Source organism: Vicia villosa, linkage group LG6 (genome assembly GCF_029867415.1).
Source record: "Vicia villosa cultivar HV-30 ecotype Madison, WI linkage group LG6, Vvil1.0, whole genome shotgun sequence".
Lineage (NCBI taxonomy): Eukaryota > Viridiplantae > Streptophyta > Magnoliopsida > Fabales > Fabaceae > Vicia > Vicia villosa.
The window spans coordinates 122,933,007-122,960,451 of NC_081185.1; the positions used below are offsets into that span (position 1 = coordinate 122,933,007).

The window sequence follows — 27,445 nt, forward strand, 5'->3', positions numbered from 1 at the left end:
TGATACTTTTCCTTAAACTTAGAACTTTCCTCATCTTAATCTTTGCTACTAAACTTGTGAATGATCTTTTACCAATCCAAAACCAAAGTAACATTAACTCAAGACAATATAAACTATAGAACGGCGGTAATATCGCACCAATCCCTGTGGAAACGATAAACTAAAAGTACTCCAATATACTTTCAACACATTTCCATGTGGAGGAGGACAACGTAATGCACAATGACATCGACATATGCGTTGAGTATACACCAGATCTTTCCCATCAAGTATGCATTAAATCACATCCGAATGTTCGACCAGAACAACAAAACCAACATATGATCACAACACATAATTTTCACATAATGCATTTCTATTGATCATACATATTCACATGTAACATAAGTGATCATAACACAGCATCACGCAATCCATAACATTAGTCACACAAACACAAGAGGCATTTATTTCCGTCACAGAACGAAACTGCACTCGGGGAAAAACCATACATACAATAGTAGCATAAAAGTTATAATATAATACTATTTAGTCATTATGACACATATTAGGCATATACTTAACTAGGACATGAACAACCGATCACCCTATAGTTCATTCTTTCCATATTCCACATATAACATGCATATATGGTTTAGAACATGTCATGTTTTACCATGGTCCATAAATAATTGAAATAAAATTATTCCATTATCTCATTATTAATTAGAGCATTGGAAGAGCTTTCTAACGCTTCTGACGACACTTAATTCTGAGTTACGGAACTCTAGTTATGCGATTTTCAATTCTGCATTTTCCAACTCACTCTTAGGAAATCGATTTCTATAATAGGAGTAGGCAATTTCCTGCACGCAGAATGTCCATAAACCCACTTTTTTACCAGAAATTGATTTCTATTGTAGGGGTGATTCACTTCCACTCAACACGGACTGAAAAACACTTGTTTTTCTGCATAAAACCAGTTCCAAAGTGTTCCAACTCCAACCCTTCCCAATTCCAATCATCCCAAAATTTCAACAACATGTATATCCAATTTTTCAACAGCAAGATAATTTACACATACACATTCTAACAACATACATTCATGGATTTTCACATAAAACCCCATAAACCCCAATTTCATACAATTTTCGCAAAACCCCAAGTCTCTAACTAGAGACTCACCTTAGAGATGATGATGGAGTTGGATAGCGAGACGAAGATGATGGGAGCAACAAGCTTGAGTAGAATCTTGGTATATGCAAGGTTGATGATGACTTGAAGCTTGAGCTTTGACCCAAAATGGTTTTCTTATCATTCCTTCCACTTGTTTCACGTTCTCCTCTCTCTCCTTACACAAAAATATGATTTTGTGTTTCTAATCCCACATGCAATCAACCAAACAAACCTTAGGGAGTTTATTTAAGAGAGAAAATGTCTAAAATACCTCTTACCACCCATTTAGTCAATTTCTCTACAATTTAGACCAATTGAGTGACTTAGTGCTAATTATTCTCTAATGACTTCATCAATTAAATTATTGATAGTCATTAGGTGATAGTTATATAGGGCATTACAAAGTTTTTCTTTTCAGTCAATTCTTTGTAACACTTGATGCTCTGAGGATGTTGAGTTTGATCTTCAAAGAATTAATTTCTTAATTTAATTGAGAGAAAAAATAATAATTATCGTATGAGGATCCAAATTTACTATATAAATAAAAATTATATGAATTGAGTTATAACTAATTATTTCCCACTCAAATTTATTTTCTGACCATATCTCTCTCCCAAACTCAATATTCTCAAGACACGTTACAATATTTATCTCAAAATATTCTTTAACTTGAGACTAAAGTTTATATTTCTCAAACTTTTCAACAATTCTAGACTGTCACAAGTCATAACTAAATTAACTATAATAATATTTCAATGTAAAAGACAAATTGAACCTATCATTTAAAAATATATATAATATTTTAACAAAACTTTACTCATTCACAAAATTGTCTTTATAATACAAATTTAAGCTTATAATGACAATCTAAAATAGTTTAAAATAAAATAAAAATCAATCTTCACCAAAATTGTCCCCTCTAAATTAGTGTATCTTTCAACACTATTAAACCTTTGTTAGTTCATATCATATTTTCTTACTATTCTTTAGTTGCCCTTATTCTTTTGAGGTATTTACCGAATTAACACTATTTTAATTTCTCTTGATTAAATCTTTTTCTTATTGCTCACTTTATGAAATGATTCTATTAAAGAATAATTTATAACACTAATAATTAGAAACTGCATCGTGTAAAGAGATTAAAGTCAACTAATTGACAAAACTATAGCGCTTTAGCAAGATTAAATCTTTTCATAATATGCTTATGATATTTTCTTTGCTTAATAATGTTGATGAAAAGCCAACACTCCAATGAGAGTTTGTCTTTTGCTTTATTGCTTTAGAAGCACTAGAACTTAAGCAAAGATAGTATGACAAAATTTATGTCATATTAAATAACACCTCTAATGTCTCTAGATTGCAAAGCTTTAAGATCTTAGACCTGTGAAGTTTGAAGTGTACTCATTTTTTAAACTTGAGTTTCACTTTAAATATACTAAATTATGAGAGAATTTGAGTTTCTCCACCTTATATGAGGTCTATATCCAAAAAGATGATGTTGATAATTTATTCCTAAAAGTTAGAACTTTTGAGAATCAAAATCTAACTTAATTTTCAAATATATAAAGTATATTCGTTTATATAGGCCAAAAAATGTACTCACAAAAATATATATAAAAGGTGATGTTTAATTAGAGTTCTCATTATTCTGAAATGGGTCATCTTGACGTCAACCCATATTTCAGTCCATATCCAATTAAAATCGAAATCTAATTAGTCTTTTAACTTTATTTGATCACTTAATCAATTAAAGCTCTCAAAAGATGTAAACTTTGTAGGAATGATGTATAGAAGTATTCTCATGACAGATGTTTCTCAATGTAAAATTAAGTGATATAGAGATTGTATGCCCTAAAGTGTATTCTAGAAGATTTAGCTTTTGCACTTTCAAGGCTAAGAGAACAAACAATATTTGCTAAAGATATTTTGCATGAAACTTGTGTGATTAGCATTATATCTTCTGATTTCCAGTCTGCTTCACATATTGGACTGGCTAAACTTTTATTCAAGTTCAGCCTATCTACAACAGAATTATATTTTTGAAAAAAATTCAAAAATAGTTGGATTGCATTTCTTGAAAATTAAATGTTGTGATTTAACTCTTTTATTGACAATCTAATTTATTATTTAAATCCTCAGACTTAGGTTTGTTGAATCATTTAATTATTTATGTAATAACCAGAAAATGGCAAGCTTCAAATAAAGATAAAAGCATAAAGAGGACCACTTGAAAACAAATTGAAGGATTTTCTTCTTGTGACCTTTTCAAAAAACTTTGCATCATGAATGACAATTCTGTTGGAACAAGGTTTAATAGGGTGAAGAGCGATGGTTATCTTAAATTTGTTCGCATATTTCTCTAACATGATTATTTTTCCTCTTATTTTTAGCTGAATTTCTATTCATCTCTACAGTAAATTTTAACATAAAGTCTAGTATACGCTAGTAAAGGAAGAGAACAGATTCAGATCATGTTTATAAGAAACATAATTTTAACTTGACATCTATATTTAATATTTTATTCAAGAAATCCTTTGGACTATTATGAAAACATAAGATCATAATATGAGTGTACCGTGTCGGGAAATTGACACTACTTCATTTCAAAAAACAAAAAATGTGAAAATTATGATTGTTATAACCGTCTTATTCTACTCTAATTTTTTTAGAAAAATAGTAAAATTCGTGTCGGTTTAAACTGCCATTAGTTATAAATTAAAATTGCCATTACACAAAAGTTTATTGTTATTATTATTATTATTCCTCAAACAAAAAAAGGTTCAACTATTAATCTGTAAGTTCAAATCAATGAAACATGCATGATGAGTTCATGGAGCAGAAGGGTTCGCTGATTCATCTTCACCCTCCATTGTTAAATCATTCCCAGTTGGTGTAGTAACTTTCTCCTCACCCTTTGCCTCCTTCCTCTTAAAGACTCTATATGCTCCTAAAATTGACTTCTGTATTAAATTTGAGCTAAAAAATTCAGTCACTATATCTAGCACAAAAATCATGATTTTCATCTGAAAGTAGAAAAAAAAATAAAAAATAATAATAATAATAATAATAATAATAATAATAATAATAATAATAATAATAATAAGAATAATAATAATAATAATAATAATAATAATAATAATAATTAATATTTTTTTTTTTTTTTTTTTACCATGTAAGGATGAAGAATTGGCTTGATGTGAAACTCCTCCATCATCCATTCACTTCTCACAACTTGTGTTCCCTCCATCTTCCAATACTCAAAAGTGTTCTTTCTTCCAATGAAGTAACGGCTTCTTCGGAGAGAAACTTCTTTTCTTTTTTCTACAATTCTCCATTCGCCATTACCTGCTGCTCTTATGTCCATGTTTTCAAACCTACCATTCCTCACATCAAAAAAATAGTACTTCCTATCACTAAATGAATTTCTTGTATCTGCAAAAACATACAAAGTTCATTCTCATGATTAAAAAAATATTAATTAAAATGCTTATAGAACACCAAGAAAATTTCAAATGGATCATAGAAAATTTTGCTTTTTTAACAAGACACAATTATCATAAGAAAAAAATTAAAGGGCTAAAAATACATATAATACAAATAAAGTGCGTTTCTACTTACCAATTGGTAGCCTCCATGGCTCAGTTTGGAACACATCAAACTGAAGAATTCCATGAAATGTGAGTGGTTGGTTAAAGATCTTCTTCCTCAAATAAAAGCTCATGAGATCATCATCCGTTGGATCAAACCTGTAACCAACACGAAATTGAGAAACACAATCTATCGAATCATAATCAACATATCCGTTCATAGCCATGGATATCACCAAAAAGTGTTGTTCTTAGGTTAATGTGAAGAAAGAACTCTTTGGATATGAATATGTGAAGCAAAAGAATCTTCTTATGACTTAAATTTATAGGTAGAAGAAGACATGTAGTGTCTTCAATATTGTGATGAATGCAAGAGAGAAAAAATGGTGAGATACAAACAGAAAAGGGAAAATTATAACTTCTATACGGTTATAAAACTAACTAAAATAATAGAGAGATCAAAGAGAGATAGAGAAGAAAGAGAACAATATTATCTTATCTTATTTCAAGTGTGCTTTACATTGTAATATGGGTCTCTATTTATAGGACTCAAGGGAGATAGAAAATCATACATATTAAACACATATTAAGTATGTAATAGGAAGATGAAGAACTAGGAGATGGATGAACATCCACTAACATAAATATTCATAACACTCCCCCTTGGATGTCCATTGAGGATATGCCTCGTTAAAACCTTACTAGAAAAAACCCAGTGGGAAAAATTCTAGTGAAGGAAAAAGAGTACAATATCCTTTGAATGTGAATTGCCTCGTTAAAAACCATACCAGGAAAACCCAATGGGACAAAACCATGGTGAAGGAAAAAAGAGTGCAAAACATATGTATTTCTCCCCCTCATGCAAACATTTACATGTGAGACGATATTCTTTGTAGTCGTTGCTTAAAATGTCTTCTTCGAAGTGACTTCATGTAGTGGTAATAGTTATGCAGGATTTTATGAAGTTGTTGCCATGATTTGTTTCGTAGATCTCCATGAAATGGTTGTACCATCACATGTAAATAAATAACCTCTTTCTGATCTACCATTGTGAGAATCTGACAAGTAACCTACATCTCTAAGATAATGAAGTATATGGTTGACTACTTTCCAATTTCTTCGTGTAGATGAATAATTCTATCTTACTTATAGATTGACCGCAAATGATATATCATGATGTGTGTATTTAGCAAGGTGCATTAGTACTCCAATTTCACTAAGATATGGTACTTCAGGACCAAGCAATTTTTATCCTTTTCTCGAGGCCTAAAAAGATTTTTCTCCATATCTAATGATCTAACAACCATATTGGAGTAGGCAACATGTGACATTTGTTCATATAGAATCATTTCAACACTTTTCTATATAGCCTTCTTGATGTACAAATATTATTTTGTCCACATGCTCAATTTGCAAACCTAGACATATTTTGTCTTTTCTAGGTCCTTCATCTCAAACTCTTTATTTAAGCAATTTATAGCTTTTGGAAGCTCTTCAGGAGTTCCAATAATACTTATGTCATCCACATAGACAACTATTATTGCAAATACTTTTCCACACCATTTTATGAAAATAAAAGGACAAATTGATCATACCACATGCGTCTAGATTGTTTCAATCCATAGAGAAACTTGTTCAATTTGATGGAGTGGTTTTCTCGAGATCCAAAATTACGTGCCTTTGGTATATTGAATCCTTCAGGGAGTTTCACGTAAATGTCACTATTAAGTGAACCATATAAATAAGATGTCATAACATTCACCATGTTCAAATTAAGCCCTTCATGTGCTACAAGGCTAATTAAATATAAAAAAATCGATTGAATCCACTACAGGTGGATATGTTTTATCAAAATCAATCTTAAGTATTTATGAAAATCATTAAGCAAACTTTATATCATTCTTATGTTTCTTTTTCATAAAAATCATTTATATCCAATTGGTTTCACACCTTGAGGTGTTCGGACTACAGGTCCAAAAGTGAGTCACTTGTAAAGTGAGTTTAATTCTTCTGCAATTGAATATAATCATTTGGCCAATTCTCACTTAGTCTACAATCTTTAATAGACTTTGACTCATGATCCTCGTTATCATTGATCACTTTTAGCGCTATATTGTATACAAAGACATTGTCAATATTGACTTTATTTGGTTATCTCAATTTCGGTTCCATTGTATTTCATCCATGACATAATTTATCGAGATCTCTTTATTTCATATTTCAAGTACTTGATTTGTTCTTCTGGAACTGAAAATTAAATTAGATCAAAGTGCTCTTAGCATTTTCATATCCTCACTTGGGTCATCTTTAGTTTCTTTTCTTAGTAGAGGACTTTTAACATTGGAACCGACTTTCATACCACGCTTTAGGCGCAGCTACAACTCATTTGCAATATTATATTATCCAATAGGAGAATCCACTTTGAGTGGAGTATTACCAGCTGATAATTTATTTCATAAACTTTGCAAATGAATAATATTTTGAACTTTTGGTTCATATTGATTTGTACGAGGATCAATACAACAATTTATTTTATCTTGTTCATTTGAACTTCTTGTTCATGATTTCAGCAGTTCATTTCCCTCCCCCTAATATTGGGAAAATTAATTTATCAAGTGATAATCAGCCTACTGGGCTGCAATCAAGTATTTGATTATTTGCTCAAATTATATCCTCAAAATTGAGATTCATATTAATTATATTTTTCCACATTCTTTCATGACTCATCTTAATGTATTATATTGGAGCAATTGGAATATACACAACACATCCAAATGTTCACTAAGATGAGAAATATTATAATACATTAGGGAGGACTAAGATATAGTATATTGTTGGCTTAATGCGAATAAATATCTTAATATCATACTTTGGGTGTTTCAAATATATAATTTAGAATTGATGATCTCATAAGTATCAACCATATAATTAACTTTAGACGTCTAAAGAATGGATCTTCGGGTCCATTTTCTTTTTATGAACATATATTACATGATATTCAATATCAATTTTAATAATATATATGTGATACTTATACAGGAATTTCTATAAAAAAAGTTCAGACAACAAGATCTTAGTCTAATTAGGTGAGAAAATAATTTCACAAACTTCTGGTTGTGAATAGAGACATATGCATGATATTTTAGTCGATGCAACAGTTAATGTCATAAAAACGCAATTTCTCAAATTTTTATTTTCTTTTAGAAACACACAAAAATTTAATGGATTGAAGAAACTTCTGGTTCTTCAATACAAAATATTCGCATCATATTATATCCGAGATGGTCCAACCGGTTTTACCAACGACACATTTAAGTGTAATTTGTAAACTACTGGTTTACAATGACATGTGCTTAAATTGTACTAATATAAGTGTAGTACAAGCCCAAGGAAAAAAAACGGTAGCTTTTCTATTATACATTTTATGTCCAAATTCATTTGTGTAATACAAAGATATTCAATACCTCCAGTATAATTCAAAACCAATATAATAATAGTATCTCATTATTAAACACTTTAATCAAACACATTCATATGAACATATTATCATATAATTATCAAACAATTACCCCTTATAAAATTAAACATATTTATTCAAACAATATTATATCACTAAAATTATATCGTCATATAATTAATTTGATTTACAATCCTTCAGGGATGGATAAGTTCTTCAAAAACTATAAAAATAATTTATTTTTCTATCCTTCAGGGATGCTTGATAAGTTCTTCAGGAACTATAAAAATAATTTGTTATATACAGTAATCTAAAAAATATATATAACCATCCTTCTGGGATGCGTTAAAATAATTTGTGTCATTTTTCTAGAATGACAATATTTTAATGAGCACATTACAAGTTATGAATTTTTAGATCGATACAAAAAAAATTATGAAATCCTTCTGGGATTCAATAATATTATAGATGCGACCTTTTAAAGATTATCGAACTTTGAATTCTTCTGAAATTCATCAATTATTGATAAACACAATACTCGATTAAACTCAATCTTTGAATAATAATTTGGAGATAGTTTAATAATAATAATCTTTAGTTCTACAAATATCACATCACAAATTATTTCCATAAACAACAGTCAAGAAAAATTATTCTTTGTGCAATCCTTCAGGGATGCTTGAATATTAAATTAACACTTTTATGTGTTAAAATTCAATTTCGGACAAACATATAGAAATGCTTTAATGTTAAATTCTTCTGGAATTTAACAAGAATATAATTATCAAAGAAATCTAATATTATTGTACAAGAAAAATAAATTTCTCTATAAAATATATAAAAAATAAACATATTTATACGAAGAAAAAAAGAGTAACAAAATCATGAATTATATTATATTGGTTCAAATATATTAAGATTAGAAAATAACGTAGAACCTGGCTATATCATGACTCGCGTTGTAGAGTATCGTGCTGATAACGTGTTATAAAACTAACTAAAACATTAGAGAGATCAAAGAGAGATAGAGAAGAAAGAGAACAATATTATCTTATCTTATTTCAAGTGTGCTTTACATTGTAATATGAGTCTCTATTTATAGGACTCAAGGGAGATAGAAAATCATACATATTAAACACATATTAAGTATGAAATAGGAAGATGAAGAACTAGGAGATGGATGGACATCCACTAACATAAATATTCATAACATATACTAATATGTTACGAATTTTGAAATTCTAATTGAGTATAATTTTTTTCTTTATTTTATATTTTTCCTAATATGTATCATGCAAATGTATAAGATTATACAAGATCAAATGCATGTTCATAATTCATTTTTGACCGGTCTACAAAAATATATTAAAAATAATACAGCATTGAATTAGGAAATATTAAATTTATTTATTTAAATATTTGTCAAAAATATTTATTTTCATTACATTATGGATTATAGCAACAAAAAAATGCATAAAATTTATAATGTTATATTCAAAAAAAAAAATTAGAAAGTTTTCTAAATAAATTAAATCATGAATAATGGAAATGTTACTAGGAAAATTTTCCTATTCAATTATTCATGAATTTAAAAATAATTATTATATTAACGTCTAAGGGAAGTGCCAACTCGAGAATCAAGGAAAATAAAATAAGGTAAGAGTTTATCAAGAATTAACAACCATTGTCACAAAGAATCAACTATTTCTATACTACTAAAAAAATTGATGTATTATTTTTTATTTAATTAATTAGTTATTGTTGATTTATATGTGTTAATTAAAAAATACTTTATATGTTTTGTTGGCCGATTATTTTTTTGCAATAATCAAATATTAAAAAAAATACACAAATAACTATGTCTCGGAGATAATTACGCAAATAATCATGTTTCAGAAAACGTTAATATGCATCGGTAATGGTTATATCACATCTTTTTGGCATTCTTGTTGGAAAGAGGAGAGGAGTCTCAAGGAGCTATTTCCGTTGACTTTTTCTTCTTCAAAGTTAAAAAACGCTTCCGTGGCTAGTATGGGAGGTTGGAGGGATGATGTGTGGGAGTGGGGGGACCTCGGTATTCCGTTTTCTATGGAGACCGAGGCTGCTGAAACTGACAGGCAGCAGCTCTGTTTCAAGCTGGGCAGCGTCTGTTTGAGGCCGGAAGCGAGGGATCGTGTGCGGTGGCTCGCAGAACCGGACGGTATGTTTTCGGTTCGAAGTTGTTACAATCTTCTTAGTTTTTTTCACTTACCGAGAGGGCCTTTGAATAAATATGATAGCATTTATTCTTTGATTTGGAAAGTGGTGGTTCCGTTAAAAGTTAAGGCTTTTGGTTGGCGTGCTTCTTAGATAGATTACCCACTAGAGATCTCTTGCTAGCTAGAGGTATTATTTCTCCCTCTTTTGATTCTTGTTGTTTGTGTGGTTTGAAGAGGGAATCCATGAATCACTTGTTGTTTAAATGTACGGTGTCTTCGGTGATTTGGAACAAAATAGCTTCTTGGATAGGTTTAGTAGATTACAAGTTTAAAGATATTGGGAATTGTTTTTTGGTTTGGCATAATTTTTGCAAAAAGCAAAAGGTTAGAGCCGGTACGGAAGGATCGTTGTGGTTATCGGTATGTTGGTCTATTTGGAAACTTAGGAATGAGATCATCCTCCGTAATGATGGTTGGAGTGTTTCCGACATTGTTTGGAGTGTTAAGGAGCTTTGGTGGAGATGGTCCTTCATCGGAAAAATTACTCGCACCAATTATAATTTCTTTGAGTTCACAAATGACCCTTTTTTGTATTACTCTTAGATTGTATTTGGCTTGTAATTTTTTTCCGGGGCTTTTGTTTGTTTTGCCCCGCTCTTTGTAATCTTTTCGATAGAACTTTTGGTTCTTTTTAATGAAAGCTTGATTACAAAAAAAATATATATATGCAGTAGCCATGTGAGATGACGTCTTCATGTAATTTTTTAATGGAGACGTCAAATGAGATGGTGTCTAAGTGCATGTAGTTTGCAATTTTCACATGCACCTAGACGTCATATCATTTGGCATCTTCTTTAAAAAATTACATTGAGGCGTCATCTCACTTGGCTACTAAATGTTAACATTTTCTGAAACATTGTTATTTGTGTATTTTTATTTTCAATACTTGGTTATTAAAAAAAAAAATCATGTTGGCCATCTACCCAAAAGCATATTCAATCCATTGTAGGCTCCAAGTAGAAGCACGCCAATCATTGATGTACATGTACGAGTGAGTGCCGCACACAAGCATACCCTATTTAAATTTTGGTTGTTGGTGCACCACACCGGATAAATCAAGGACATCCCGTTCAATATTAGTGTAACTTAGTGACACTTACTTTCACTCACAAAGTTTCACCTCATTCATGTATTATTTTGAGGGTGAAAGTGCTAACATTTTTGCAAACACCTTCTCTAATCATTGGAAAACTATCACTCCAGCACCAGAAACCTTTTCAAAATGGTACTCATCAATCATTCACAAATTGTTTGTGCATGTACACAATATTGTTGGTCTTTGTGGTTATCAACAATCTATTATCTCAAATTCGCGTTAATTTCCTCAATTCCACTGTCATAATCATTTCAATTACAATTTCGAGCAACTGTCACTTCTTTTTGATATTTCTTCAATGGTAGATTCCAACCATAAAAACCGATAAAGAACTATGGATGAACATTTCAACCTACTGCAACAAAAAAATTTGAGGCTTCTCCGCCTAGAAGAAAATCAAGAAAAGATTTCAATTGAGATCATAACGCAGTTAGAGATTTTGCAACACGCTAACTTCAGAGATATCTTAGTGGACGCTCTTGTTGACGCCAGTTTGCAACCTTAAAGAGCTCAAGAGCTTCCAGGGAGGAATTTTCCTCCTCACCGTGATAATATTAAACCTCCAAGTAAATCTAGTGACAATGATATAAGTCGTACACCTCTCGAAGACCATCGTTTGCGAAAGAAATATGAGCGCAACTCCTTCAAGCAACCTAGTATCCATCATCGACGAAACCAGTTCTTAAGACATATCACAGAATGTCGTGAGATGTAATCAAAAGACTAACATTTAATGCCAATTTTTTGGGTTGAATATGGGAGTATAATAGTTTAGAAGGGATGGGGATTGAAAAGACTTTATCCTAATAAAAATTCTTTTGAAATAGTTTTTCAAAATCAGAGGTTTCAAAATGCATGGGAGAAAAAAAATTTAGAAGATGTGTGTTATGGTCCGAATTCACGTATTACTTAATGATCAGATAGTATAATGAAAATCAAAATGATAAAGTCACTAACATACAATGCACCAATTAATTGAATTCAAGTCAAAACATGAAGTTTTGAGTGAAATTTAATTAATTGAAATAAGAATCTAATATTATAAGTTTATACAGCTATAATATAATCAACATGAAGAATGTTTAGAATACGAAATCTAACACATACCTAATTTTAAACATTAAAGCTCTAAGAGTAATAAATTTAACAAAGGTGAACTTTTATGCATGTATGACCTTCTTGCGCTTACGGTGAACTTTCTTTTGTTCTTTCTATAATTTAGTTGAACTCTCTTTTGAAATCATAATGGTTTTCATGGTTGTTACAAAGGTGACTAATACTTGAAGAATACAAAGGTCTTGTAAAGTTGATAGTATCGTTTTATACTTGAAGAAACAAAATGGGCCTACATCAACAGAAATTAAATTTGCTGATGAAGCTAGTGCATTTTGGGATACAAATCATGTTGTCTGATATATATATTCTTAAACTCAATTCTTTTAGATCAATCTCTTTTTGAACTTTTAAGTTAAAACATTTTTCTGTTGATTATTCTAATTTTTAATATTTATTTGTCTAAGTTATTAAACTTTATAAACCCTTTTATTATTATAACTTTATCAACCCTAAAAAAACTTTTTATAAATATTTTTCACAATTGTTTTTTACAAAGTATGTACTTAATTTTTTTTCTTAACAATAGTAGTTTTTGAAAACTTATATAATTATCTTGCCGACCATTTTTTAGTTTTTAGTTTTTACAATAATATTTTCATATTTTTTAATTTGTTTGAATTCTCATGACAAACTGGTGACATATTCGTGGTCCACACCAGAACCCGTGCGGACGCACGGGTATCCTGCTAGTGATAAGAGAAAAAGGGTGATGAAGTAATTTTACACTGTCAACCAATCACAATCATGTATCCAATTAAATCACTCTTTTATTTTTAAAAAAATTTAATGTCATGACAGAGTGATGATTTTTTTATTGGGTGACAGTGTAAAATTATTTTACAATGTCATGCATATTCATTAAACCCTTATGATAATACAAACCCATCAAAAATAAATATGAATGATTATTTTTTTTCTTATTTTTAATTAGGATTTTTACCGATTATTATAGATAACCAGTAGTTCAATTCACCTAAGTGCCCAACACCTAGCGTAGTTCTACAGATTCACTCGGGATTAGATGAATTGCAACTAACATGGAAAATGGATTAATGCACTCTGCATATCCATCCATTCAGATGCCGCCTATCGTAGTTCTAGGACTCATGCATTTCAGAATGAGCATGGAGATGCAGTAGTTCCTTCCGCTAGAACAGATGCCCAAGACTTTCCCCAGTGGAGATCACCACTTCCACTTGTTTTATCAACCCTTTAAATAGGTAACTAAACACATCTTAAGGTACACCAGAACGAGTCGGAGTGTAACACCTCATCCATCCCAGTACTGTCCAGGCCACAGTAACTAGAAAAATCCAATATCTATGTCCAAACCCATAAAGTCTTCCATCTTATCGGTTCTCTAGTCATATATGTCATTGGCACTACGATCGAGTAGCAAATCCTTAACTGCTTCGAGCTCAGCTCTATCGCAGAATTCCCTTTACTACATTCCTACTCAGTCGCCTCGTGAATTTCCTACACTGCTTCAAGGATCCAAGAAAGTTCACTCCATCTGATCGAAATCTTAGAACTTCCAGTCATCTTATACCCTATCATGACGGTTGGGTTATCAACAATTTCCTCGACAAATGCTCCTCCTATAGATAACAGTTCCAATATTCCTTCTACTTAACTGGCTTCTACCACTTCAGCTCAAGTTGCTTCAAATCTTATTCGTCCTCGTAATGGCTCCACCATGATCTTATCTATCGCATATACAGTCAGTGAGTTGGCCAGGCTCAACGAATGAATAATATGATAGTAGAAATTGGTCTAGTAACACACACATGTGAGGGAAAAGAGAATTGCTAGTGATGTCTCATGGCAGGGACAAGAATCGACCTGCTCTGATACCAACTGTAATCCCCGGTACATATATGTCTAGAATAATATGTAGTGATGCTATAAATGGTACAAGAAACATACATAAGCGGTAAAGACATGAAACGAAAAATCATATACAGTTCAAATTTCCAACTAAGATGTATAAAATTAGCTTGTCTATAACATTGCACAGCGGAAAGATAACGTCTGAGGAGGTCTTCCTGCCAATAACTTGTCCACGGTCTTCAATATGGGTCATCTAGCAATCCATCTACTTAAACCTGTTCTTGAAAAATATTAATAGGATTGGGGTAAGATTACTAAATCTCAGTGAGTTCCCCTATCTTATGGGTTCACTCGGTTCTACAAGGTGCATGCAATCAAACGGATTCACCGAGAATCCGGGTTTTCCTCACGGCTAGGTACAAGTACAAACAAGGTAATGCCATCATTGGAAGTCTCATAACTATCCAATGAGGCAACAACAACAAGCCAAGTACAGAAAAATATGCAGACCCGTACCCATGTACGAGGAATTCAGGAGTAAGTTTACTTGCCTGCTACATAGACTACGCATCCACACCCTCGGTGAGTTACACCCATGTCTATTTGTCAAGAGACTTATACATACACATCGCAAGTGAATCGGATAAGTCCTACGTGGTTTATCCGTGACAAGTTACAGCGGTGACTTGCCTACATGGTATCACGGCCCCGTCAATCACTATACACCAATGTGATCTCCACAAGCCTAGAGGTGAGTTAACCGAGAAGTGCATCATATATGGTACCACTAGCTCACCATACCAAGCACGCCGATGCTATTAACCACTGGTGGAACGCCTTTGAAGACCCACACAAGCACATCACAATGGTAGCTCAGGTGCGTAAGACATACCCATATCAAAAAGCAAGGTATCCAAGATCACAAAGCAAGGCACGCACTAAAGATCACAAAGCAATAGTCATGGTCTTAAGCGATTTATCATCTATTAGCCAAGCCTACTCCGATTCAAGCATATACACAAATCAACGAGATCACATAGCACGGTACAAGCCATCACACAGGCAATCATATCTCCGATTGTTCAACCGGAACAAATGGGAAACAATGCATAATTATACATAACCTTTGATAGGAGTCATAACTTATCAAACATGCATACCAATGTCATACTCATCGAGAAATCATGCATTAAAATAATCATAGAACCATGATTTAGCATTAAACAATTCCATGATATTCATCAATCCAAGACAAGAGGCTTCCGGTTCCCGGTTCGGAACGAAACTGCACTCAAGAGGGAAAAGTATAAATTCTGCATCAGACAAGTTTGTTACGCGAACTGCTAGCGAGCTCTAGCGAATGAAGTCAAAAGCTTCATCTGGTTCTAGAAAGGAAGGTTCGCTACGCGAACTAAGTTCACTAAGTGAAGTTCTTAACTCAGGAAATAACCAGAACTTCTATTATACAAGGGTCCAAAACTCAAGTTAGGATAATATTATACAGCTTAATAATCAAGGTAAACATCATGGCCTAAGTTCAACACAAGGGTAGCATCTTATAGACATAAACTCAAGGCTAGTTGTGCTTATTCCAATATCATGCAACACCTATTCATGTGCCATAATTTATATCTGCATCAAAAGCATGGTATCTAAGCAAGAACACAAAGAGAACTAAAATACATTTCCAATGCTTCTGACGACACTTCGTTTCAAGTTGTAGAACTCAAGTTATGATCATTTTAGTGAAACATAATTTTGTGCAGTCTGCAGTCACTCGCTAAGCGAACCCGACAGTGCAGAACACAAATTTTGGGTTTCTAACTCCACTGTTTGCATCCCAATTCATCCCAAATCAAACCCTAACATACAGTAACAACCCAAGGCATATACTAATCACTCAAGGCATAAGGGGGCATCATAAGAACACATTTCTATCAAATGATCAAGCATGCAAAGCATTACACTCAACCCAAACCCAAGATGCAATAGTTCTCAAACTTTCTACCCAAGTTCTATCTAATGGAACTCACCTCATCCCATGAAGATTCTGAGTTGTACAGATGAAGATGATGACAATATTGCTCCTAAAATCCCTTCTTGATCAAAGTTATGCTCCTATCATCATCAATCCCGTAACCACTAATTCACATATTTCAGCAAGAATCGCCAAACTTCAAACCCGCTTATCTCCATCAATAAAGAAGCTATGAGTATGAAATCATATATCAAATCGAAGGAAATTTTGTGTAGATTCCAGAACTTCAAGAATTACCTGAATTGGAGCTACGAGTAAAAAGTTATGACCCAATATGTGAAGGCTGCTACAATACTACGAAAATGGATTTATGAAGATGATGAACATAAATTTCCCTTCTTCTCTCTTGCTCTTAAGCTCTCTCTTCTTCTTTCCAATTCTTATTCCTTAAGCCAAGCAAACCCTTATTAAAGATATATTTCTCTCTTGGCCCAAAATGTCCTTTAACTAAGTGATATTTACAACAATGCCACTTAGTTCAATTCTAACTAATTCCATTAGTTCCATTATGGTTCTTGCACTTAAGAAGGATTACCCTAATGTCACTCTTGATTACTCTACTAATATCATATAATCATGTTTAGACCAATATGGGATATTACATTAATAAATAAACATTTAAATTGTAATAGTTATATATAACATATTTCATACCAATATAAAATAATATTAACTAAATATTCAATAATTTATTCAAATTAGTTAATACACTATAATATGTAATTTTAATTATTTTTTGCTCTTTTTTTATGTTTGGAAGGGCTTATTTTTATTATTGTTTTCACATTTTTAAGGATATTTGACTTATAATAAAAACCAATTATTTCAAATTAAAATTACTTTAAATAATTTTTGACAAACATTGCAAAATATAACAATATCCCTATTAAAAAATATCCATGTGAAATATAATTTGTATTTAAATTTTTTAAAAGTTATTAGTTTACAATGTCACTGCCCATACAAGGTAAAATTATTAAAAAAAAATTGTTTAATATATTTTTTTAATATTATAATTTTTGAAAACCATTAAAATGGAAAACAATATTTGATGGTTAAAATTTTTTATGTTTTAATTTTATTTTATATTTTAAGAATACGTTTTCACCTCTACTTTTTAATTAGTTTTTTTATCATAAAGTTGTATATCTTAAGAACATTTTAGTCGGTATATCGATACACACATTTTTTTCTATTTAAATCAAAGTACTAAATTAATACTCTCATCTCATTAATTATTTGTATATTATTAATTTAGTTTTTTTATAATTCTTCCTTCTTTTCTTTTTTTGTCAACAAAAGATAAAGTAATAAAAAGGAGTAAGTTGTTCTTGTTTAATTCTTTAAAAGAGTAAAGGTTTGTTTTTTTCTTGGACATATTTCAATCTCATTTTTCTCATATGTTAAATTTGTTTTGTACACATAAAAAACCAATGTCCGATGAGTTTTAATGAATCCAAATGATTATAGATCATACACATTAATGGTATACCGATTAGGAAAATTTGCTTTAGATATATAATTAAGCTTACGATCTTATGTATAAATATATGTTTTAACATGATGAGAGAGAGAGAGGGGGTTTTTTATTCAAATGGTGAAGTGTGGTTTGATACATTATTTAGAAATATGAAACATGACCTCACAAGTACATATTTTAAAACTTAATCTAGTACAACTTTTATTAATTTGATGAAATGGTTCGATGAAACATTAATTGCTCATGGAGAGTGAGGAGGAGATAAATTTTCATCCTCTAATGTGAAATCAATTTCGCTCGGTAAGATAGTCTTAAAAATTCGATAAGCAGCTAACCATGAAACCTGCATTAAATTTGAGTTCAAGAATTTAGTGAAATATATTTTGAACAAAGGATAAAACATGATTTACTATAATATATTTATTTACCTTAGATGGATGAATGGTTGGAGTGATTCGAAACTCATCCATTACCCATTCAGTCTTCACATGTTCATCTCCCTCAATCTTCCAGAATTCAAGGGTGTTCTTTCTTCCGATGAACATATTGTTTGGTAGAGAAACTTCTTTGTTCTTTTCCATACTCCTCCATTCACCATTTCCAACTTGTCTTCTATCCATATTTTCAAATCTATGGTTCTTAATATCAAAGAAGTAATACTTCCTATCCCTAAATGAATTCCTACTATCTATAAAAAAAAAAAAAAACTTTATTATTGACAAGTTTAAATAACACTAGAGAAATTTTATATGATAATTCAATAACTAACCTAGCATCCAAGGTTCTCTTTCAAACACATCAAATTCAAAAATGTTATTAAGTGGAAGAGGATGTCTATGAACCTTCTTCCTTAAGTAAACGTAGATAAGAACCTCGTCACTTGGATCAATCTTCCATCGAGAATCATCTCCCAATTCGTAGTTAAGAAGTCTATTCTCGCCATGAGTCCTGCACAAAAATATCTTTGCTATTTTTATGATTGATCGAAATAATTCTTTGGATGAAAATAAACATCTTCAAGGAACATAGCTTTATAGACAAAATACTTTCAGTTTTTTATAAATGTGCTCAATGTAGTAGAGATATGGGTTAAGAATGTAGTGAGACAAAATGGAAAGTTTCACACAAAAAAAGAAAAATGATAACTAATACTATGTAAGGAATTAAACATTTTCAACGGAGTTAAGTGTTTTTCTATATTTTATTTATTTCCTATGAAAGTTTATATAACATTTCTATTATCTGAACTTGGGAAAATAAATAAATAAATTATACCTTAAAAATGCAAAGATTTGCAAATTTATTTCATAATTATCAATATTCTAGAATGCATTTTTAGCCTAAAGTTAGTTTAGTATTTTCAAAAAGAATTGAAGGATCAATTTAATAAATTTAGTTTCCAAAAATAATTCATCTAAAAAAAGGGAAAAGAAAAATATTTGAACATAATGCAAATAATAAAATAGAATAAATCGTAAAGTACCATAATAAAAAATTAAAACATGATTTCTAAACATATTTGCTCGCCGATATTTCTTAAAATAATTTAATCTCAACAATTGAAATAAAAAACTTCATAATATATTTTTAAGGATATTTGACTTATAATAGAAACTAATTATTTCAAATTAAAAGTACTTTAAATATTTAATGACAAACATTGCAATATATATATATATATATATATATATATATATATATATATATATATATATATATATATATATATATATATATATATATATATATATATATATATATATATATATATATATATATATATATATACCTATTAAAAATAACCATTTGAAATATAATTTCTATTTAATTTTTTTAAATTATTAGTTTACATGTCATTGCCCATACAATTTAAAATTATAAAAAAAATTGTTTGATATATTTTATTCATATTAGAATTTTTGAAAACCATTATATTGGAAAACATTATTTGATGGTTGTTAAATTTTTTATGTTTTAATTTTATTTTATTTTTTAAAAATACATATTCACCTCTACTTTTTAATTAGTCTTTTTATCATAAAGTTGTATATCTTAAGAAAATTCTAATCGGTATATCGATACACACATTTTTTTCTATTTAGATCAAATTAAAGTACTAAATTAATACTCTCATTAATTGTTTATATATTTTTAACTTAATTTTTCTATAATTTTTCCTTTTTTTTTCAACAAAAGATAAAGTAATAAAAAAGAGTAAGTTCTTGTTTAATTTTTTAAAAGAGTAAAAGTTAGTTTTTTTCTTCGACATATTTCAATCTCATTTTTCTCATATGTTAAATTGGTTTTGTACACATAAAAAACAAGTGTCTAGTGAGTTTGAGATATGAATAAAAATGATTATAGATCATTACACAAATGGTATATCGATTAGAAAAATTTGCTTCAGATATAAAATTAAGCTTACGATCCTAAGTCCAAATATATGTTTAGGGAAAGATCTAAAGTGTGGTGTGATACACTATTTAGAAATATGAAACATGACTTCACAAGTACATATTTTAAAACTTAATCTAGTACAACTTTTATTAATTTGACGAAGTGGTTCGATGAAATATTAATTGCTCATGGAGAGTGAGGAGGAGATAAAATTTCATCCTCTAATGTGAAATCAATTACACTTGGTAAGATAGTCTTAAAGATGTGATATGTAGCTAAACATGAAACCTGTAATAAATTTGAGTTCAAGAATTTAGTGAAATATATTTTGAATAAAACTTGCATGATTTTTTTGTTGAACAAAGGTGTAGCGGAGAAAATTTGAGGTCAAAGCCATTGAATTAACTTGACTCATTATTTTAGTGAAAGTCGTTATCATGCTTTATTGTTTCTAAAGGAAGAGGGAAAAGAGCGAAATAAAATCCAAAGAAGTTTTTAAATCAAAACGAATAAAACAAAGTAGAGATCTTAGGTACGGTGGTTGATTACGCAAGAGAAATGTGTTAGCACCCTCACATCTGTGGTACTCCACAGAAACCTTTTTGAAAATCTGTGTAGAAATAAATTATTATGTGCAAAAGAAAGTTTGTTTGATTTTAAAATTATGCTTAACAAGACCTTTACACCTTGTGCCTACATCCCTCCTCAGTGCAATGGAGAAGTCAGAGAAAATGTAGTTCCACTTAAAAAGAAAATAATAGTTTTGAATGGGCCTTACACAATAAGGAACATGCCTATGCTCCTACGGGATTGGAAACCTGATTTCTGTATGAAGAATGACATGCTGCGAACAATCCCGATCTGGGTGAAGTGACCACAATTACCTCTGGAACTGTGGGGAGCTAAGAGCCTGAACAAGATTGGTAGTGCTATTGGTTCACCAGTTGTTACTGATGAATGCACTGCTCAGAAATTGAGGGCTTCATATGCTAGAATTCTTGTTGAAATTGATGCTACTCAACAAATGCCAAAGGAGATTACCATACAAAATCATGAGGGAAAGAAGGTGAAACAGGCAATTGAATACGAGTGGCTACCTAAATTTTGTGGAAGATGCCAAAAATTTGGGCATAATTGTGCCACGACCCGTACCATACCTCAATGGAAGCCAAAGCTGAAACAACCTACTGAGGAGCCAGCCAAAGAGAATGGGAAGGAATCAATTGCTGAGGCTAGCACAGAGCAAGTGTTGGAAAGCAAGGAAGATACTCCTAATGGAGTGGTTAGCAAGAATACTGGGCAGGAACAGTGGTCATCCCCTAAAGTAGGCAACAAGGGACATGGAACTAGCAGAAATAAATGTAAAGCTCCTATTCAAGTCTTGTGTAGTAATGGCTTCAATGCTCTAGGGGATTGGATTGACCCCATAGGGCATGAAGAACTTGAACCATGTTAGTTTCATGGAATGTGAGGGGGCTCAATAAGGTTGGTAAACTGAGAGAGATTAGCTCCCATCTCTTAGGGTTACAACCCGATATTTGCATTCTTTTGGAAACTAGGGTCAAAAAAGATAAGGCTGAGTTGATTAGGAAGAAACTGAAATTACATTATGCTTATGTTGATAACTATAATAGTCATGTAAATGGTAGAATATGGATTAGCTGGAATCCCCTGAACACCAATATTAAAGTCTTGAACTGTACTGAGCAGATGATTCACTGCAAGGTTATGGATCCATCTGGCAAGCTTAAATTTCAACTGACTGCAGTCTATGCCTTGAATACTCTGGCTCAGAGAAGGAAACTCTGGCAGGATATTAGCAGCCTGCCTAGGATTGATCATGAGCCATGGTGCCTCATTGGAGACTACAACAATGTACTAAGAAGCAAAGATAGGATTGATGGCAACCTTGTTACTGAAAGAGAATTTGTGGATTTGCAAACTATGATGGACATGTGTAATTTAACTGAAATGGAGAACCAAGGTGACTACTATACTTGGCACAACAAGCATGATAGGGATCCTATATTTTCCAGAATTGATAGGGTTTTGGGAAACAGTGCTTGGTTCCAAAACATGGACATGAATCTGAGGCACCACCCTCCTCATATCTCTGATCATGCTTTGCTCCAGGTTAGCATGAATTCCCTACCCAATCATAAGAGAAGCCATTTCAAGTTTGTGAATCAGAATGTGGAGTTTAGAGGGTTTCCAAGCAGCTGTTGCCAACAATTGGAGTATGCCTATACATGGGAGTCCTCCTTATGTGCTTTGGGAAAAACTCAAAAGGCTGAAGCCCATTCTCAAGAAGCTTAGCAAGCCCTTGACTGACATTCAAAGAGCCATTTTGAAAGCTAGGGATGACCTACAGCATTTGCAGCTATAGCAGGCAAATGACCACATGAACACAGAGACTATAAGGAGCATTAAGAATGTCACTGAGGATATAGTCAGATGGCAAGAGATTGAGGAAAAAGTTCTACAACAAAAAGCTAAAATAGACTGGATCAAAATGGGAGATGGCAACAATCAATACTTCCATGCCTCTCTGAAAAGTAAAAATAAGGCTAAGAGGATTCTGCTCTACAGGCAGGATGGTAATCCCATATCAGCTACTAAGGAGATTGAAGAGGAAGTACTCAGATACTATAGTGAGCTGATGGGCAAGGATGATAGAGATTTGCAACAGATTGACATCAATGCTATGTGAAAAGGTAGGCAGCTAACTCTTGAGCAGAGACATGAGATGGTCCAGGAAATCCAGGAGAAGGAAATCTATGTAGCTTTGCAGGGTATGGGGGACTCAAAGGCTCCAGGCCTTGATGGGTACAATGCTAAATTTTTCAAAAGCTGCTGGAATATTGTCAAACAGGATGTGGTTAATACTATCACCTACTGGTTCAGGAATAGCACCATGTTTAAAGGGTTTAATAGTACTCTTGTTACTCTCCTACCCAAGACATCTGAGGCAAATAATGTGAAAGACTACGGGCCTATAGCTTGCTGCTCCACAGTCTACAAACTATAATCCAAAGTCTTGACAAACAGTCTAGCCAAAGTTATAGGATCCATAGTTGGGCTCAATCAAGCTGCATTCATCCCAGGCCAACAAATTCACAAACACATTCTCCTGGCTTATGAATTAATAAGGGGCTATACTAGGAAACAGGGTCCACCCAGATGCATGATACAACTGGACTTGCAGAAAGCATATGACATGCTTAGTTGGAAAGCTCTGGACACTATCCTCCATGAGGTAGGAATTCTTGACCAATTTGTGAGATGGATTATGAATGGGGTGACTACAGTGACTTATAGATATAATATCAATGGGGAGCATTCTCAAATGCTTAGAGCAGCCAGGGGTATAAGGCAGGGAGATCTTATCTCTCCCTACCTCTTTGTGATAGTTATGGAATACATGAGCAGACTTCTCCACCAAATGCAACTGGACCCTGATTTCCACCATCATTCTAGATGCAAAAAGTTGGGCCTGACTCATCTCACTTTTGCAGATGATGTGCTGCTCTTTGCTCGAGGAGACACTACCTCAGTCCAAAAAATGAAGCATACCCTGCAATGTTTCTCAGATTCTGCTGGACTAAGTGTCAACCCTATGAAATGCTATGTGTATATGGGATATATGGAGGAGGAAGCTAGGCAGCAAATCATGGAGATAAGAGGGTTTAGAGAAGGTACTCTGCCTTTTAGATACCTTGGAGTTCCCCTAACATGCAAAAGATTGTCTGCAGCTCACTATTTGCCTCTAATTGAGAAGATCCTCCAAAGACTACAACACTAGAGTACAAGATTCTTGAGTAAAGCTGGTAGAATCCAACTTATACAGAGTGTCAGTTTTGCCATAGCCAACTATTGGCTTCAATGCTTGCCCTAGCCCAAGTGTGTGATTCAAAAGATTCAAACTGCCTGCAGAATATTTGTGTGGACTGGGGGCACTACTCCTAGTAGGAAAAGCCCAGTTGCATGGAAGAAGATCTGTAAACCTCGATCTAAAGGAGGGTATAATGTGATTGACCTTGAGGGCTGGAACAAAATCACCATGATGAAACTTCTATGGGATCTAAAAATGAAATCTGACTGCCTCTGGGTCAGATGGATTCATTCCTATTTCATCAAAGGTCAGGATCTGTTGCATGTGGAGATACCAACTTCTGCATCCTGGGTCTACAAAAGCATACTCAATACTAGAGCACACATTGCAGTAATACAAGAGCAGTGGGATAGAAGTCTGCTGGCTAAGAAGTTTCACATGAGCAAGATGTATAAAGGATTATTGCAACAGGAGCCCAATGTTGACTGGCATACTCTACTGGTGGGCAACATAGCAAGGCCTCGAGCTCTGTTCTACCTTTGGCTCACATGTCATCAAAAGCTTGCCACAAAAACTAGGCTGAAGAAGTTTGGTGTGGACATTGATACTAAATGTTGTTTTTGCCAGGAAGAGGAAACATTGGAGCACCTCCTTTTCTGTTGTGGCCCTATGACAGTTATTTGGCAGGAGATTTTACTTTGGCTTGGGGTTGCCCGCACACCTTTACAATGGCATAGGGAATTAGCTTGGATCATTTGATACTTTAGTGGGAAAGGTAAAAAAATGTGGACTTATGAAGTTGGCTGCAGCAGAAACAATATACTTTTGTTGGAAGTATAGGAATGACACATGCTTTGGGCATACTTATGATAGGAACATAGTTGTAGATAATATAAAAGATACCATCATACATAAAGGATGGAGAATTAGAAAATATAGAAACATAATGGCTCAACTTTTAATGTAAGTACTAGTGTAAGGTTGGATCCTTTATGATCACCTTGGTTTGTAACTGTTTTAGAATTAATCCAATATTTTATTGATTAAAAAAAATAATAGTTTGTTTTAAAAATGAAGAGACACTTTGTCGTCTCAAAGGAGAAAACTCAACTAACCATACTTGAACATGAGAACAAGTGGATTCTTTGCATCACAAGTGAAAAAGGGCTCCAACTCGGGTAAAGATCAACGAGTATGCCACTAACTCTTTCAAGCGGAAAATAATCGAGTATATCAATAAATATCAAGGGGATAGAAAATTACATCTCGACTATGACGATTACTCGTGCCTAATCTTTAGCAGAAGATGTTTAAAAGAAAGAGCCTATAATGGCAAAAAGATTTGAAAGAATTTTTTTTATCAAAAGAGTTTGAAAAGCTTGCAAACATAAGAAGGTTTTGAAAAAGGGATAAGATTTTGAAAATTTAAGAAAGGGGAAAAAGATGAAGGGGCTATCCTAAAGCATAAAGTAAAAGATAAGGTAAAGGAAAAGTATAACCAACAAAAAGCCAACACATGACATAAAGAAGTCAATGTAAATTTCTCATCTTTTGGATTAAAGAATCAAGCAAGTAGAATACCAAGATGAAACCCAGCCTCAGATGAATTAAGAACCAAGCAAAGTCCTCCTTTTTATTTCAAAGTTTTCATGTACCGGATGAACTTTCTTGAGTTCAAAATAACATCTTCATATGAATAACTTGCAAACCATTGCCTTGAAATAGACCTCGAGAACTTAAGACAAAAATTGACCAGAGTAACAGTTGTATACAGATGAATCCTCAATAAAATGCCTTGGAATAAACCTCAAGGACTTCAGAAAATTATGAAACTCAAAACAACCTGCACGCGTAGAAAATTCCCAATGCCTTGGAGTAAATTGCAAGGACTTCTGATAGCACATCAATAAGATAACATATTGTCCAAAGGCATCAAGGTAACCAGGATCCTAATGCTAAGTCCAAGAAGTCCAGATCTCCAAAGTGTTCAGGATATTAACCAATAGTCCACAAAGAGTCTTAAGTCTTTTATTGTTCAAGTTGATTATTAATGTCTTAATAACAAGATAAAAGGTCCAAATGGACAAAGGAAAAATAGCACAAGTACAAATAAAAGTCCAAGTGGACAAAAGAGAGAGTTCATAAGCATAAGCATAAGCATATGTCCAAATGGACAAAGGAAAAATAAACATAAACATAATAATCAAAGATAGATGGTAAAATAAAGCATAAAATAATAAAATAAGCATAGAATATAAAGTTAGAAGTTAGATCAACGATGACTGAATAACGAACTTAGGCCAAAATTAATGAAGACTCATGGGAGTATTGATAAGACCAAAACCTCCTAACAACAAGTCTCATAGGTGTTGGACCATTAGTCAAATAATCAACCGTCCTTGGGCTTTCGAACATAGGTTTGGGCCACGAATGATCATTTTTTGATAAGGGGCAAAACTTAGCTCTATGTTAAGCAATCGCCAAGTAACTTATATAGAACTCATCCTACAACGAGGCCGATCAACAATCTATAAGTTTAAGAACAAGTTAGAGAAATGATATAGAAGATCATTCTCCTAAAACTTGCAATACATGCAAAAGGAACAAAAAGAATTTCCTTAACCATCATGGGACTTCACTTTGATAGTTCAATAGAGGAATGATAAGACCATAACCTCCACACAATAAACTTCTCAAAACTTGCACCCACAAATTAAGAGAAAGGAGATGAAGAGAGATCTTGAAAAATAAAGAAAGATATTGAAAAAAAGGCATCACTAAAACAATTTTTTGATATTTTAATATAGAAAATAAAATAATTAGCTAATTTTTTTTTTTGAAACTATTAGAAATAGTTAATCAATTATAAACTAAAAAACACAAATATTAAAGGAAGAAAGTCAAAGAAAAACAATTAAAAAAACTTAAAACAAATAAAATAAAATGGAGAGTGTAAGTAATGCAAAGGGCGTTGGGCTTCAAAACAAAAATTAGGCCTAAGATTGATTTCCAGACTCATCCAGGTGGTGAATTCGTTGGACATGGGGTATGTAAGCAATCCGGATTAGGCCATTTGAATTTCATTTAGGCACATCTGAATTATTTGACATGCGGGGCAAACATTAGGGTATGACAAATGCCCTTATTTAAGTTTCTTCTATTTGAAGATATGAATATTGAAATCTTTGTCTCGACGTGA

The 27,445-nt window shown here is 32.2% G+C and overlaps 5 protein-coding genes across 5 annotated transcripts; 3 read left to right on the forward strand and 2 right to left on the reverse strand.

The window, feature by feature from the left end:
• Nucleotides 1-3,983: 3,983 nt before the first annotated feature.
• LOC131614572 (NAC domain containing protein 52-like) lies at nt 3,984-4,969 on the reverse strand. Its single transcript, XM_058886139.1, has 3 exons — nt 4,774-4,969; nt 4,325-4,587; nt 3,984-4,178 (listed from the first exon to the last, which is right to left on the reverse strand). Exons 1-3 carry the CDS (start codon nt 4,967-4,969, stop codon nt 3,984-3,986), a joined length of 654 nt encoding a protein of 217 aa, XP_058742122.1.
• A 5,117-nt stretch (nt 4,970-10,086) lies between these two features.
• LOC131614573 (uncharacterized) lies at nt 10,087-11,000 on the forward strand. The gene is made up of 2 exons (XM_058886140.1): nt 10,087-10,399; nt 10,549-11,000. The coding sequence occupies exons 1-2, from the start codon at nt 10,087-10,089 to the stop codon at nt 10,998-11,000; spliced, it is 765 nt and encodes a 254-aa protein (XP_058742123.1).
• A 7,258-nt stretch (nt 11,001-18,258) lies between these two features.
• On the reverse strand, nt 18,259-19,823 carry LOC131614574 (NAC transcription factor 47-like). The gene is made up of 4 exons (XM_058886141.1): nt 19,807-19,823; nt 18,787-18,965; nt 18,446-18,705; nt 18,259-18,360 (listed from the first exon to the last, which is right to left on the reverse strand). The coding sequence occupies exons 1-4, from the start codon at nt 19,821-19,823 to the stop codon at nt 18,259-18,261; spliced, it is 558 nt and encodes a 185-aa protein (XP_058742124.1).
• A 1,381-nt stretch (nt 19,824-21,204) lies between these two features.
• On the forward strand, nt 21,205-22,730 carry LOC131614575 (uncharacterized). The gene is made up of 3 exons (XM_058886143.1): nt 21,205-21,241; nt 21,359-21,865; nt 21,937-22,730. The coding sequence occupies exons 1-3, from the start codon at nt 21,205-21,207 to the stop codon at nt 22,728-22,730; spliced, it is 1,338 nt and encodes a 445-aa protein (XP_058742126.1).
• A 1,771-nt stretch (nt 22,731-24,501) lies between these two features.
• Nucleotides 24,502-25,005, forward strand: LOC131614576 (uncharacterized). The gene has a single exon (XM_058886144.1). The coding sequence runs from the start codon at nt 24,502-24,504 to the stop codon at nt 25,003-25,005; it is 504 nt and encodes a 167-aa protein (XP_058742127.1).
• Nucleotides 25,006-27,445: the final 2,440 nt, after the last annotated feature.

Coding starts and splice junctions, on each gene's coding strand:
- LOC131614574 (XM_058886141.1), bottom strand. Junction 18,706..18,786: donor AAGAGAACCTTGGATGCTAG/GTTAGTTATTGA, acceptor TTTTTTTTATAG/ATAGTAGGAATTCATTTAGG. Junction 18,361..18,445: donor CAACCATTCATCCATCTAAG/GTAAATAAATAT, acceptor AATTTAATGCAG/GTTTCATGGTTAGCTGCTTA.
- LOC131614572 (XM_058886139.1), bottom strand. CDS start 4,969: ATGGCTATGAACGGATATGTTGATTATGATTCGATAGATTGTGTTTCT. Junction 4,588..4,773: donor GCCATGGAGGCTACCAATTG/GTAAGTAGAAAC, acceptor ATGTTTTTGCAG/ATACAAGAAATTCATTTAGT. Junction 4,179..4,324: donor CAATTCTTCATCCTTACATG/GTAAAAAAAAAA, acceptor TTCTACTTTCAG/ATGAAAATCATGATTTTTGT.
- LOC131614573 (XM_058886140.1), top strand. CDS start 10,087: ATGTTTCAGAAAACGTTAATATGCATCGGTAATGGTTATATCACATCT. Junction 10,400..10,548: donor GTGGCTCGCAGAACCGGACG/GTATGTTTTCGG, acceptor CGTGCTTCTTAG/ATAGATTACCCACTAGAGAT.
- LOC131614576 (XM_058886144.1), top strand. CDS start 24,502: ATGAAATCTGACTGCCTCTGGGTCAGATGGATTCATTCCTATTTCATC.
- LOC131614575 (XM_058886143.1), top strand. CDS start 21,205: ATGCCTATGCTCCTACGGGATTGGAAACCTGATTTCT. Junction 21,242..21,358: donor GGATTGGAAACCTGATTTCT/GTATGAAGAATG, acceptor TTGGTTCACCAG/TTGTTACTGATGAATGCACT. Junction 21,866..21,936: donor GCATGAAGAACTTGAACCAT/GTTAGTTTCATG, acceptor CCCATCTCTTAG/GGTTACAACCCGATATTTGC.